Source organism: Amphiura filiformis, chromosome 16, assembly GCF_039555335.1.
Source record: "Amphiura filiformis chromosome 16, Afil_fr2py, whole genome shotgun sequence".
Classification (NCBI taxonomy): domain Eukaryota; kingdom Metazoa; phylum Echinodermata; class Ophiuroidea; order Amphilepidida; family Amphiuridae; genus Amphiura; species Amphiura filiformis.
In genome coordinates, this window is record NC_092643.1 from 26299165 (window position 1) to 26315133 (window position 15969).

Consider the following 15969-nt stretch of genomic DNA (forward strand, 5'->3'; position numbering starts at 1 on the left):
CTCTTTTTGTTTGGGTAAAAAACACGACATGTTTTGTTGACAATTAGTGATTTAATTAGGTTAAAATATTTTTTGTTCCAAACATCCAGCTTGGAATATACTTTTGTGTGTGATCATGACGTAAAAAAGTTTACGTAAAAATGGTTTATTTTTACTGGAGCTAGCAGTGAATAGAATTACTTCTTAAAAGAGCATAGTAGGTGCATATATTTATAAAGTCTGCACAAAAAGTAACGCAGCTGTTATAAATACGCCTACAGCTTCAGAACTAATCATTGTTTCCACAATATTTCAACATCATGACATAGAATGAAGGATGGTTTATTTACGCGCATTTTGATACCCCATTTGTACAAATATCTTCAATATTAACAACACAATAGTGCTTTTAAAGAAAAATACCCGTATTTAAAAGTTGCAGTTTAAATACAGCGACCAATGGTTATTATTACCCAAGCATTGTGGCACGTAAAATCCTCCTTTTATCTTCGCGCAGACTTCAAATCAATACAAATTGCTGCAACTTTTAAATTCGGGTATTTTTCTTTAAAAACACTGCTGTGTTGTTAATATTAAACGAATTTGGACAAATGGGGTATTAAAATGCGCGTAAATAAATCATCCTTCTTTCTATTTTGAAATATTGTGAACACAATTATTAGTTTTGACGCTATAGGCGTATTTATAACAGCTGCGTTACTCTTTGTGCAGTCTTTATTTAAATGGAACATCATCATGGTCATAATTATGCTGCATCTCGTAAGAAAGGGGTAGAGAGGAGAGGGAGGACATTGAAAATAGACAAGGAGATGAATGGCTGCAGCCAAGGAGAGGGACAGCTCCCGATTGGGACATGATCTTGTCCTCCTGCTTAACCCCCCCCCCCCAATGTGGGATGCTGGCCGCAGTGATATTTTACGTTTTAAAGCATTTTTGCCCATTTTGGTCAATGTTTTCCCTTGAAAGTCGCCTCCCCCTGCCCTCCTAAAAGAAAACCCTGACAACGCCACTGGGGAGGAGGGAATGGGAGTGCCTTGGAGTGGGAGTGGGTTTAAGTTTAACAGACCGAGGGTAGATGGAGTCGAAAGGGAAAGGAGGATATGGAGAAGGAAGGAAGGGGGAGGGGAAACAGGAGGGGAAGGGGAGAGATTGAGAAGGAGGGGAAAGAAAGAAATAATTGGTGTTTCATTACGCTTTATGTTCTAATGTTAACTTAATAATGGAACCTTTATCAAATAAAAGTTATAGTTGAACAAGAAGGTATGATCTCCAAGTGGTGCAAATGAAGGAGAAAAAAGTAACGAATAAATATTTCCCCACCAGGGGTAACACTCCTCATAAGACCCGGGTCAATATTCCTTTAAAGGGCATTTCGTGATCCACAGCCTCATCCCCCCCCTCTTCCCAAAAAAAAGTTGAGATTTTTACACCACTGGATACCTCTGGCTACATAATGTTTATGTACCAAATATTTCTTGCAGATTAATTCGTTTAGCAAAAATATCGCCAAATTTGAATTTCGTTCTGGTGCACCAGAACGAAATTACAACACATTGTCTATGGAGCAGTGTAATACACATAATCATGCATAACTCGCAAACGCAAAATCGGAATCAACTGAAATTTTGGAAATAAGCTTTTTTTCGTGGATATCTACTGAAAAATGTCATAAAAAGAGGATGTTAGGATCACGAAATCCTCCTTTAAAAGACTCGGGAAAATATTCATATTTTGGGTCTTTTCTACATTCAAAATCTCAAAAAACCAAAAACAAACAAAACAACAAAACAAAAGTGTGATCCAGGGTGGTGTCACATGAAAGAAAAAAAAGACCGAAACGTGTGCCAGTGGTATACCGCAATATACTGTCGAAGCCCCATGGTTCAGCTATGGTTCTATTACCGCTTCAGTTATATTGGAACATACTAGGACATCGATTGCCAAGTTTACCCACATACTCATGTATTCCTGTTTTTTTCTGGGCCAATATAGGAATTCCCCGTTTCCGATTGATTACCCATGACCTTCAAGTTCATATACCATTGAATATAACGTCTATCGTGTACTTTCAATCGTGTACTTTCAACATACATATCAGAATAATTTCAATAATTTTAACAATACTTGTTTATTGTTTGTTTGTGCTTGTCGAAGCGAATTTGAATGCAGTATAAAGGTGACTGAATTGCATTACCTTGGTTTCCTTTTTAACCCAGCTATAACATGTATAAACAGTGTCAAGATTAATGGTAAGTACATGTAGGCTACTATTAATTATGTGGATTTTGTTCTTTTTGATTCAAAGATTAAATAACATATTTCTGGCGATAAAGTTATGATAAATGACATTAAAACATGTAGGCTACATCGAGGTGGTGCGAAAGGAGTAGCGGCAAAAATGATTGAGATTGCGGTATATTATGCGTCAAAATAGGGCAACGTAAATACTGTATTATGTAAGTATTATAGTTTGATCAGCTCGTAATCAGTGGGAATTGTTCGGCTTTTTACCACTACGCCGAAAAGTAGACTCATGTTAACAGTGATATTGTTGAGTGTCTGGTCTTCTATATTGTGCGTGTTAAATAAAAAAGACAAAGTATGCTTAAATAATACTTCTGGCGAGTTGCCAAGACAATTTTTGAAATAAAATATATTGATATTAATCCGCGATGTTATAAGGCCCGCCGATTACGAGCTGATCAATCTATAGTGATAAAATGCATAACTCACGAATACAATGTCCAAATCAACTGAAAATTTGGAAATAAGTTTCTTGCACTGTGGGTTTCTTGTGAATTAACCAGAGGATGGTGGAGTCATGCCCACACACAGCTTACTGTCCGTATGCCTTCATCGAAGCAGTAATTTAGATATTGGTTTTTATTGTAGGCCTATCTCTAAACGTAAGTAGGCTATAATAAAAGTATACACATTTTTAGAAAGGAAAAAGGAGTCCAACTAGCACAACAGATTCCTGCAAAAATGAGCAGTTTTTGAGAAAATCAGAAAATTTGATGTAACATTTTACTGCCTATAGAGGAAGGCACACGGACTACAATAAGCTACAATAGCAATAGATGTATAGGAAAATAATTTTCATCTTCACATCTTTTGATTATTGTCACAGCAGCAAAAGAATAACGATGGAATGGCTAACTACTGGCGATGAGCACAAACCACCTGAACCAGTTGTCAAAGACACGAAGGAAAATGAGGATTATGGGGATGATAAGATACATACGGAACATGAAGCAGCTGATATTCAAACAGAAGAGGAGCAAGATGGAAGTGGACATTTTGAAGTAGATGCGAAAAATGGCCATGATGACGATATGGAAAAAGAGGCAGAAAATGAAGACGAGGTAGAAGAGGAGGAAGATGATGAAATAAGACATTTTGAAGAAGCGAAGGGCAATGAGCAATTGATAGAAAAGGAAACAGTAGATGAAGTAGAACAGGGTGAAGAAGACGACGATGACGACGAAGTAGAAGAAGAAGAGGAGGAGCAGGAAGACGATGAAGAAGAGGAGGAGGAAGGCGACGAAGAGGAGGAGGAGGAGGAAGAAGACGAAGAAGAGGAGGAAGCTGACCAAGAAAAAGAAGACGAAGAATTAAGAAACCAAGATGAAGACGTAGAGGAGGAAGAGGAGGAGGAAGAGGGGGATGTTCGAAGACCAGAAATGGACGAAAAGGTGCAACATCAAAGAGGCCAATTTGAAGGAGGAACTAAAATTCCAGCAGCAGAATTAGAAGTGGAAGATCCGCAGCAAACACAACGAGCAGATGCCGACGTAAATGAAGACACACACCAAGGAACATGGACAGAAACTGAAACGAAAGAAGACGAGAATGAGATGGAGACGGAAGACGAGGTATGTAACCAACAACACCTGAGCTAGGGATACTTTCAATACAGGCCACATGTCACAGGGAAAGTTGCTCAAAGTTGGCAAAATTCTCCAAAGAACACCTGACATTTTGCAACATTTTATAATGTTAGGGCCTACGTAAAGTTCTCCAAAGCTGCGCAACATTGTCCGCATTGAGCTGCATTGGAAAATATTATTTTGGACAATTTCGTGAAATCGCGGCCACTTTACGCAGCTTGCGCGGAGTGTGAAGCAATTTTGAATAATTTTGAAAACTTTCGAGCGTCTTTTCAGCAACTTTGCGCAATTTTGAAAAAAATGTTAAGCAATTTTTGTGAAAATTTGAATAACTTTACGCGATTGTGAGAACCTTTAAAGCAAACTCTGAGTAACTTTATACTATTTTGACAATTTTGGGCAATTTCCCTTGTGACATGGGGCCTTAATACGCAAGGTGGTAAATGGGATCTATTTTGTAAATACTCAAGCAAGTTCTCGGTCTTGTTGAATTGATGTTACGGTTTGGAAAACAGATATTTTCGTACATCTAAAAATAACCTCTATGATTTTGAATTTGATTCCTTGATATGAATTTTCCAAGTTTTACAACTTTTATGTCAATTGTAACGATCTGAAAGCTTGCGAACAGTGGGTCCCCCGGGGTCCCCATGGCCCCCTGCACACACAAAAATGTTTCAAAAAGTGTTTTGTGTTGATCAACACGCTTTAATAACATTTAGACGTCGGGTTTAATATATGAAATTAAAGGTCATTAAAACTTTTTACGCCTATTAAAAACATTTTGTAGCAGTTTGTTTTGCTTTTCATTAGCATCTATTTCAAAATGTTATTGTAAAATATTTGTGGGCAAGCATCTGTGCAAAATATTTTTAACCCTTAAATACATTATGTTAGTATGTTTTGTAAGAAGTTTTCAAAAATGTTTTTGAATGTTTAAAAATTGTACGTCCTATATATTTACTATCTGTTATCTCAAGGTTTTCTGTAACATTTTGTGTCTACTAGGTCAACGTCATTTTCCCTAAAACAAAATTAATTTGTTCTAGTGAATATTTTGGCATTGGAAATTTCTTATTTGTCTACATTAGGTCAAAAAGGCTGGCCAAGGGCTCACCGATGTTTGCCAGCCAAGCTCTTAAACTAAACTATAGCTACGCGAGTACAAAGAAGAACACAAACCAACACTAAAGTAACAAAACTAAATAAGCCAAAAATAAAATGAAACAAAGAAAAACAAAATATACGAATAAATTTACTTTTTAAATGAATTAAACAAATATCCATACACCACATTTAACATTGGCTGTACATGTGGTAATTAAAATATTTGCTTAATTAGTTGGATTAGCAAAGTTGTGAGTAAATAAATACTACGACTGAATTGACCTTTGAACGTTTAACAGTACACTGATAAAACTGTAGTATATGTAGGCCTATAATAGTGTTTCAAGAGAGAACTATTAAGCATTGAAGGTTTTTCCTTTAATGAAAGGGCTGTAACTTGCAAGCACGTCGACAACACTACACATTGAATAAGAAATTGGACATATCGACAAGAACTCTGTTTCAAGTGTTGCATCAGGAATGACTTCCGTGCCAGAAGCACACGTAATGGATACTGAGGTAACTCAGGAAAAACACGTCACATCGGACTTGGGGACTGAACATAAAACTGCTGAATTAGACAGTCCCACCGGTCCTCTAATGTCAAATGGTGAAGATGAGTTGCAAAGCACTGCAACGAACACATTGTCTTCGGATTTAGAAAGAAATGACGGCATGGATTTAACATCACCAGATCTGGAAAAGATCATCACTGGCTCGGATCAAAACCAGTCGGTACAAAGTTGCAGTACTGACTCGGCTATAAAGGACACGTCTACTCAATCAAACAACAGTACTTCAGATGACACGAATCAAAGACAATTAACTCCTGGATCAGAGAGTTCTATGCCTACGACATCAGGTGCTGGTCAGACGGCGAGATGCTTAAATGAAACCCAAACATCTTCGGATGATCCATTACCACCAACGTTAACGGCGGCGCAGCTAGAAACAGACAAAATTCTACAGGCAAAATTCGCAACGCTCGAGAACTTATCTTCTGGTGTATGTATTATGAGCCACTTCATCAATATTTTGTCACTCTTGCTATAAATGAAAACAAATTTCAGTGTTAATTTTTCTTTCTAACCTTACAATGTATCATCATAACTACTACAATGAGGCACAGGCGTAGATTCCGGGGGATGGGGATTTATCCCCCCTAATATTTTGCCAGGGGATGGTCCATACAATCATCCCCCAATGTTGACGCCTGATAATGGGTTTCTGACCAAATTAACCTCATATTTGCCCATTTTAGCCCCAAAAGTGCAAATTTTCGCGCGCATTTAATCTACTTTTACACCATATTTCATCAGTTTAGCTTCAAAATAGCACAAATTTTCACGCGCTTCACGCGCATTTATATTATAAACTAATTCTGTCACCAAAGGGTGCTGGATTGACTATACTTCAAGATTTTTTTTTTTTTTCCTCCAACTTCATCCTCTCCACCCCCCATGTCAAAAAAGAAATCTACGCCACTGCAATGAGGCAAAATTGAAAAGAAACTGAAATTCGGAATTTGAAAAGTATGAATCACGTTGGGTCTAAGAGTGTGCTAACACTTTTCTTTGATGACTTTGACCACAATTATTTTTATTTTTATGGTTTATTGTGTATGTAGTATGAGCCGTTTTTAGGCATGTAGGCTATTTATGAACCTGCAAGCATATTGTGGCTAAATATGATGGGATCTTTTCGCATCTTCTCATCAGTGCAATCACAGATACCAATATCTGTGGTGCAATGAATTCAGTTTATTTTGTAAACAAAAACAAGATCAACTGGTTTCATTATTCGCGTCAAGCACTTTTATAATGTTAGTAACTAGAACCATTAAACAACATCTTGCAGTAGAACTAACATGCATACTTAGAACCATAAATTTGAGGGTTTTTCTTTTCAAAATACCCTTAGAAAATGGACATCAACTTTCAAACATAACGTAATACCAATAAAGAGACGAATCATCCAATTAACATGACTAAAATACGGACCTTGCCTGAATTATGTTTTATATAGTGTCTGTGGTCAAGTTAATGAATTTACTATGTCAGTAAAGATTCGTACTATAAAGCTACAAATAAAAAATGCAACATCTATTTTACTCGAAGAATATCATGGAACCATTTCTTCTTTTTTTGACAGAGGTACATCTTCCAGTTATCTGAACGGGAGAAAACCAACAAACTCTTCAACCTACAGTTCAATGTCGCTAGCAATAAGTACATCCGTGTGTCTGACGGTGACTGGGAGATTGAGGGATGGGATACTGCCGTGTATGAGAGTAAAAATATGTTCAGAAAAGAAGAACATGATTGGCAAATGGTAGGTATTTCTTGTTAGCTTGCTTTGAGGCCAGGCTTTGAGAAGACTTATGTCCTTACACGTACAACCCGAATGTATCCTGCAAATTCTTATGCAATACTATATAATCCGGGACTATAATATGACTGTATTTTTCTTTTAGAATCAGTTCATTTTATATTTTCATATATTATTTAAAAATAATTTCATGAAAATATCACCTCATGAACAGGTGTATCTCTCGTCTGGATCATTTAGACTAGGAGCTGAGAACCAGTATTGTAAGATTTTACACTTCAGGGTTTTAAGGTGGTACTACACCCCTGGCCAATTTTGTGCCTATTTTTGCATTTTTCTCAAAAATTATAACGCATTGGTGACAAGTAAGATATGTATATTATAGGGGCAAGGACTACAACTACTGCACTGAAAATTTTATTTCAGTACATACAACAGTTGTGGAGTTACAGTAAAAAATGAGGGAACCCCAATATAATATTTGATCAATAAATCAATAACTACTTGTCTTGAGTCACTGAAATTCCAGTGTGGTAACTGGATTCCTTGCCCCTATAATATACATCACTTTTGTTACCAGTGTTTTATTAGTTTTTGAGAAAAATGCAAAAATAGTCCCAACTTTTAACAAGGGGTGTAGTACCACTTTAACCGTTCCTTAGTGTGTACAGGGTGGTCCAAAAAGAACTTTACCCAATTTGAAAGGTTAATTTCTCGGAGTTTAGAGCAGCTATTCTCAAAAGTGTTATATATATTCTAAATATATGTCTTTCTAAGAATATGTGGTGAAACAATTACAGGAAAATGAGCTAAGTAACATAATGTCAGCAGTTTTACGTCAGAGGGCCCAAAATCACTTTGTCCACACGTAATTCAATCAGATGTACGTACTATGTATCCGATTGCCATCAGTATTGCATTAGGCATGCATATTGGTAAACACACTCATTCACAATTTTACATGCATGAATGAATTACAATCCTCAGTCATGCTAGATGAAATAATGTACCCGAAATTAACATGAACATTATTAAATTAATATAAAAATTATAAAACCTGTGAATCCATGAAAATTTATATTTTGTACATCATAATTTTATAACATAATTGTCTTTCCCAGGTGTATTTATCTCGTCAAGAAAGGAAATCTTTAGGATCCATCGAATGGCGTTTTGATTTCAGCAATGACACAGGCCTTGTGGCAGATCATGTCAGAATTAAAGCTATGAGCACTACATTCCACACTGGCAAAATATCTTGGACACTCAAATGTGCCTTCCCAGGATCATCAGGACTTGATATTAATGTTCCTTTTCCAACCGAAGCTGGTAAGTATGGATCACCTTAATTAAAGCCCAATGCACTGTCGTTTGTTTTGGTTTTTTTTGTCTTTTTTTTTCAGTTCTTGAACTGCAAATTGGGTAACAGAAGGCTTGGTTTTGTATTATCTTGCTTATCTTAAGGTGTTTAATATATTGCTTAAGGTATTTTATTTGTCAATTGAATCAACTCCCATGGTGCCGGTGCTGGTCACACTCTCTTTGTATATATGATATTTGAAACTTTGTGCTTTGATCTTTTATAATGTTTTTGCATGTGTCAGATATATGCTTGTTATTATCATTATCATTAAGTTAAGTTTATCTGTATTTGTAGCTTAAGGTATTTTATTTGTTCAGCGCCCAGAGGCTATCAGCGTTGGGCGCTATATTAAGTCTCTCTTATTATTATTATTAAAAACAATCATTCGCGAAAGGTTAGAAAAGGTTGCCAAAAAACATTTAAATGTCAGGTTATATAATGGACATATAAAAGGAATAAAACGTTTTCATAACATTCAAAAACATTTGCTGGTAACCTACAGTACATATTCTAACATAATGTTATTTAGGTGTTAACAAAATATTTAGCAAAAAATGTTTGTAAAAAATGTTTTACAATAACATTTTGAAAACATTTTACAAATATTGTTGAAGTGTGTTTTATACAAAACGTTTTAAAACGTTTCCATGACCTTTATCATTTAATGTTATTAAAACGTTTTTATCTAAACCAACCCAAAATATAACATGCATAAAACGTTTAAAAAACATTTTTGTGTTTGCTGGGTTGACATGTTAACATTTGATATGCTATATGTTGGTAAAAGACCTTGCCTAGCATATTTTGGCAAACATTTTTGCAAAACATTTTGTCAACACTTGAATAACATTCTGTTTATTAAAACTTTTTATTCCCTTTATATAACCAGACATTTACACGTTTTCTGTAAAACGTTTTTTGTTTGTTGGGTTGTCTACATGGAGGTATTTGGTTTTTTGAATTAACTTTGGCTAATAATACCAAATATGGTATCAAACTTGCTAACATGTGCTACAAGCTGCACATCACAAAATTAAAACAACAAAGGTTTTGCAAATATTGAAAAGATTTTATGTAGTCTGCCATACCTTTTAAACAACAGAAAGGGTGTTCTTAATGTAAACAGGTGGCATCACAAGTCGACCCATCTACAAGGATGTGCCAGGTTACATGCATGGAATCCATGCATTCAATTTACATATATGTGACCTGCTACCACAAAATGAACGTCAATTCACAAGTCGGTAGTTTCGAGACATCCTGGCTGTTGCATTGGTGTTTTTTGTTTCACACGCACCTGTTCAAGTCAAAAGTATGTCTGTACGAGTATGTCCTTCGTGAATGACAATGGGCCATTCACAAAGGACTGGCTTGTAGTACAGATGTGCGACAAACAAATAACATCAACTCGCCAGCCAGTTGTTTCAAAACTACCAACTTGCGACTTTAATGCTTCTGTGGTAGTAGGTCACAATATGATCTACCTTTAAGGGGGTACTACACCCCTGCCAAATTTTGTGCCTGTTTTTGCATTTTTCTCAAAAATTATAGCGTATTGGTGACAAGTAAGATATGTATATTATAGGGGCAAGGACTACAACTACTGCACTGGAAATTTTATTTCAGCACAGACAACAGTTGTGCAGTTACAGTCAAAAATGAGGGAAATCCAATATTTGATCAATAAATCAATAACTACTTGACTTGAGTTGCTGAATTTTCAGTGCAGCAGTTGTAGTCCTTGCCCCTATAATATACATATCTTACTTGTCACCAATGCGCTATAATTTTTGAGAAAAATGCAAAATTAGGCACAAAATTGGCCAGGGGTGTAGTACCCCCTTAACAAACACAATGTTTTACAAAAAAGATAAGTGTGTTTGAGATGACATTCAAAGTTACAATTCAAGAGAGCCATTATTTTAAGTACAAATTAATAGTGAACCTTTTACAAATAATTATTAGTGAAATGATGTAAACTTGCTCACAGTCTGTTTTCTCCTTGAATGTTTGCATTCCGATCTGGATAATGTTGAGTCTCCTCCCTTTGGTCAGTTGTATAATAAACTACAGCACTTCCATATTATTATTAGTTTGAAAGGTCTTTAAAAAAATCAAATTTATTATTATGTATTATATTATGTTTGTTCAGGTGAGCACGCAATGGACATTCCAAACTTGAAGGGTAGCAACGCCTTTACGCTACACGCCGATTTGAGCGGCGGAATAGGGGACGTAGATTGGCAACATGCACAGTTATTCAGAACAGGCCTTCGTGATTACAGCGGCCAACAATTGGAGATTACAGTACATTTTACTGATGAAATGTACAAAGTTGAGAAAGTGCTGCGAGGGAAGTACTTCAACGGCAAGCTGCGTTATCTTGTGAAATGGAGAGGGTACCCACATAGTGCAAATACATGGGAACCAGAGGCTCACTTGAATGTTACCTTGCGTAGACACCTGCACATCAATCCTGTTAGAATAACTGGAAAGCCTAAGAAAAAAAAGTAGAAACTGTCAATCACAAGGATCCACAACATGCTCATCTATCATGCCACAGTTCTTTAACCCCAATACATTTGTACATTCATTGAATGACCTTAGAAAATTTGGGTACAAAAAGCTATACTCTGCAACTTGAGGTCAAATTTTGCACTATGAGTGTTTAATTGAGGTTATTGAACTATGCCATTGGGATGAGGCCATTGTGGTCCATAATGAATGCTGGAACCATGATAAAAACAGTTCTACCTATGAAGAATATTTGAAACTTGATACCGGTAGTCAATCCCTAAAAACATTTTTGTATGCCTTGGGAGCTGACCGGCACCTTAAGAATTATTGGAGATGCTACAAATTCTAAGTGCATTTAGTGACAATGATTGGGAAATCGCTTGGCCAAAATGAACATTGGAAAACTTCTTTGCCCATGATAGATGTTGATTGACTAACTGTACACTCTCAGAAATAGGGGATACAAAGTCTGTTCTCTGTATGGAACCATCAAAAATTTGGAAAGGAATAAAAAATGTTTAATAAAAACAAAAAATGGTTCTGCAAAATGTTAAGAACCCTAAAGAACCTAAAATGTTCTTTCAGTTTTAAGAACTTTTTACGGTTCCATATACAGGACACAGAAGGTTCTTTAAGGCCTTTTACAGCCTGTTTCTGAGGGTGTATGGCATGCAAAATCCATCCCAGAACCATTTGGCCACTTGAATATTTCACTTTTATCCTAGTGAATGAACAATTCAAGCTATAGATAGGCGATATATGGTGATGAATGCCAAAATATTGGTACGGTAGCCATCATGGTGCCAGGTCCTTAGGTACTGGTATTGGTTTTCTAAGTATTGCCCACCTGAAAAACCGCATAAACAGTATTGGAAATAAAGCTGGTTCTCAGGCCAAATGCCAGTGAAATTCACTACAGGCCCACTGTTATACCACCATAGGGGCCTGTGAAATTTTGACACTAAAGTCATAAAAGTGCAAAAGTTCACTGTTTGAAACATGCATATATGTGTAAAATTTGATTTTGAGCCATACAAATTGATGATATTCTGTAGAATTTTAAACAAGCAGCCCAAAATGGCCCTTGAAATGTTCAGCTCTATTTCCAACACTGCACATAAATCATGACTCACAATACTTATAGTATGGACTTTGACAGCTACCTGGTTCTTTTTTATAAGTATATTTTTTCAAAATATTTTTGACGGCAATAGCTACTATTTTGCTTACATTACATTCATTTCACCATTCATTGTTTGGCATAACTTTAGAACATCATTAACCCTTCCATATGCATAGTATGTATCAAATCATTAAGACTGATTCACAAACCTACCTGCAAAGGTCATATCGTCAGCCTGCTACATTAATTGCCAAAGTCATTTTTTTGTAATTTTGAGAACAAAGTACAAAATATGGTTCAAACATGCATTTAAACATATTTATTCACCAATCTTTGCACAAGAACAAATGATAATGATACAAATGAAAGGGATTAATTTGAAATAATTAGGGTGATTACGTAACTGATGCGTGCTTGAACCACATTTTGTTCTTTGTTCTCAAAATTACAAAAAATAACTTAGGCAATTAGCGTAACAGGCTGACAATATGATATTACAAAGTTATGATATTACCAATTTCATGTGAATGTCACGCCATCTTAATTTAATAGTTTGTCTCAAAGCCCTTCCCAAGTTGAAAACCTAATAGGGAATGCGTTTTTATTTTAGGTTTTCTTTTTTCACTTCAATTTCTTATATGGGTGGGACAAGCTTTTTGACAAGAATAGATCACTTTTCATCTCAAAAGGAGGTATCACTGTAGTCAACATGAAGAATTTGGTTGAGAGTGATGATTTTGGCTATTTTCACGTCTCATTAAGGGGGGTCGATCTTTTGTGCGTAATTATAGAGGGCCAGGTGATTCACTCTATCATTAAAAAAATTATTTGAAGAAGTCAAAGAGCCCTAGGAATATAAACTGTAGTTTAATTCACGCCAGATACAATTTCTTTATACGACAAAAATTAATTTTTGTAATCGATCAATAAACAAACGTTTTATATCAATTTTAAATTTAGCCACAATCCGTAAATATGGTACCTCTCGCCCTTTTATAGGTCAAGGCTATTTTTACCATTATGCAGCGAACCATTGTTGAAGCTATTTCACATACATGTACAAAACATTGTAGAGAAAGAATGAGGACATATAGTGTTGAAATATCTTTTGTTGATTTCAATGATAATGTCATGAAGTCGTAAATTTTAAGGTCAAATTCCTAAAACCAAAACAAAACATTGCGACGCAGATAATTCCCGACTTACGCAATTTCATCATCACATCAGTGTCTTTATTATTTGTTTGAAACCTTTCCCAAACGTTAGTGCTATTTATGCATAAAACGGCTAATCTATCTTTACAAAACGTCTTTTTTAGTAAACAAAAGGCTAAAGATGGCATTATGAGATTTATCTTTTATCATTACACTCATCCGCTCAACTGCCACGGTGGCCGAGTGGTAAAGCGCTAGACGCCGTGTCGAAGGGAGTTTAGAATCGCTGGTTCGAGTCCCAACGAAGCCTGTGGAAACTTTTTTTCTTCAAAATTCATGATCGCATTCCGAAATGAGTCACTTGTCGGTAAATCATGTATCGTATCCTTAAGTCAGATGTGATATTGTTGTGTAGTGGATTTGGAATTTAAAAAAAAAGCGGAAAAAATGAAATTTACTCCCATCCTAGCGGGAATAACACACAAAAAGTGGGCAAATTTAACAATGTGCACAGGGGCTTTGAGATAAATTCATACACTCTTATATCAAAGCAGCCAATCAGAAAAGCTGTTAGAAAAGTACGAAACATGCATTGATTGTGTATATTGTGCACTCCAGCGTACTCTGCGCAGTGTTTCAGCAGCGCGTTCAAGCGTCGCGTAGTCTCGATTCATTTTTCAGGCGGGTTGATGCATTTAGATTTGGTTCTGTTTTCCAACATTTTTAGTGATAATTTGTTATATAAAAAAGTAAAAATCACGTGTTTTTTCTTCTCGTGTATGAAATAGATTAATAAACTTGTATTACTTACTCCCCCCTTCGGGGCTCGTGCATTAGACGCATCAACATCAGCATGTGTGCATTATTTTGTCTAATTTCTCTCCCAATAAGTAATACGCGTTCATTAACCTATAACTATTAAATCAAGATGGCCTAAGTATACATAATGAAATATTACAGAAAAACAACTTGCCTATTGTTATTATGGTTCACTATTTGTGACACTACTGTAAAAGTGGAAATTTTCGTGGTACATTAATTTTCACGCTCAATGCAGCTATCGTGATAATAAACACATGCGAATATGTTCTTTTTATGTGTAGGTCTATGTAAGAAAACTCAAAATCACAAATTTAAAAACATGTGAAATGGTTAAAAGCGTGACAATTTGAAATGGTTAAAAGCGTAACAATTTACACACACAAATATAACCACTTTTACAGCATTTGATCCATACAGGCCAATAACTAACTGTCAGTGTCACCAATCAGGGTTCGAATTTGGCTGTATCGCATAGCAGTTTGCTCCACATTTTGAAGTAACTGCTACCCAATTTTGCATTTGTATAGCACTTTTTATAGTGCTTTAGTATATGGAAGTATCCTGATTATGATGAATTAGCCAAAAACTGCTACACAAATTTTTTAATCGAATTTGAACCCTGCTATTATTACTCATAATAAGAGTTGTTCATGAGAAAAACCCTGTATTGTTGGCACACCTTTTGTGGATTTATGATACAAAAATGCCTGATTTCTTACATTTTCTACTTGTTTTGCCTAGATCTCAAATTCAAAATGTCCCTTGTTGTATAGATTGTATATAGAATTGATGACATTGAATCCTCAACAATTCAAAATTATTTCTTGATAACTTGATACTGCTCAGTACTAGTTTGATGAAAAATTTACACCACACAGTGGTGTTATTTTGGATGCACATCAACAAATAAACACATAGGGCCTAAATTAGGCCCTATGTGTTTATTTGTTGATGTGCATCCAAAATCGAATCTTTCATCAATATTACACAACTTACATTTGTCAAATCTGTAGCACCTGCAACGTTTATTAATTGCAAATATACTATCAGTACTAAAACAGACAATTTGAATGTGTGTTTATGCAGTATCTTTATCTTACATGTTGCTTACTATGAAACCTATGTATCAAGAAAGAAAACTGTGACCACCCACACCAATATGGACAGATTGTCCCTTGGTTTGCCTCTACCCTAAGGGACTGGTCACTATTTATGCCGGGGGAATCAGGGATTTAATATTTTTTGGATCAAAATAATTGCGTTCCCTCTTTCGCTTCAATTCAAAAATTCCATGTTCCCCCTTATTTTATGAAATTTCCACATTTAAATTTTCACAATTCCTCCTCTTTGCTAGGAAAACTTGTTTGCATTCCCTGGCATGAATAATGATCACTCCCTAACAGACCCAGACCTGTCAGGGGTTTAGCCTACCTGTCCACAGACCCAATGGCCACTCCCAGCTGAGAATAATGACTGCCAGTGAGTGTACCACACCACATGGCAAATTACAACCAACAAGTCTAGCAATGATCAAAATGACGACTGTTAATCACAATGTAACTGTGACAATGCATCAGAAATTGTCTTATAGACATTTGGAGGCTTTTATTCTACAACTATTGAAACTTTTTAAAAGAATTTTTAATTACAAATTATCGCATCAGG

General features: G+C 35.7%; 1 protein-coding gene across 2 annotated transcripts; it reads left to right on the forward strand.

The window, feature by feature from the left end:
* Positions 1-2103: 2103 nt before the first annotated feature.
* LOC140135801 (uncharacterized) lies at positions 2104-13246 on the forward strand. Of its 2 annotated transcripts, none has more exons than XM_072157420.1 (5): positions 2104-2249; positions 3131-3875; positions 7149-7328; positions 8447-8654; positions 10841-13246. In XM_072157420.1, the coding sequence occupies exons 2-5, from the start codon at positions 3147-3149 to the stop codon at positions 11200-11202; spliced, it is 1479 nt and encodes a 492-aa protein (XP_072013521.1). In that variant the 5' UTR covers positions 2104-2249; positions 3131-3146; the 3' UTR covers positions 11203-13246. The 2 variants fall into 2 exon arrangements, with proteins under 2 accessions (XP_072013521.1, XP_072013522.1); XM_072157421.1 differs by having other exon boundaries at positions 3134-3875.
* Positions 13247-15969: the final 2723 nt, after the last annotated feature.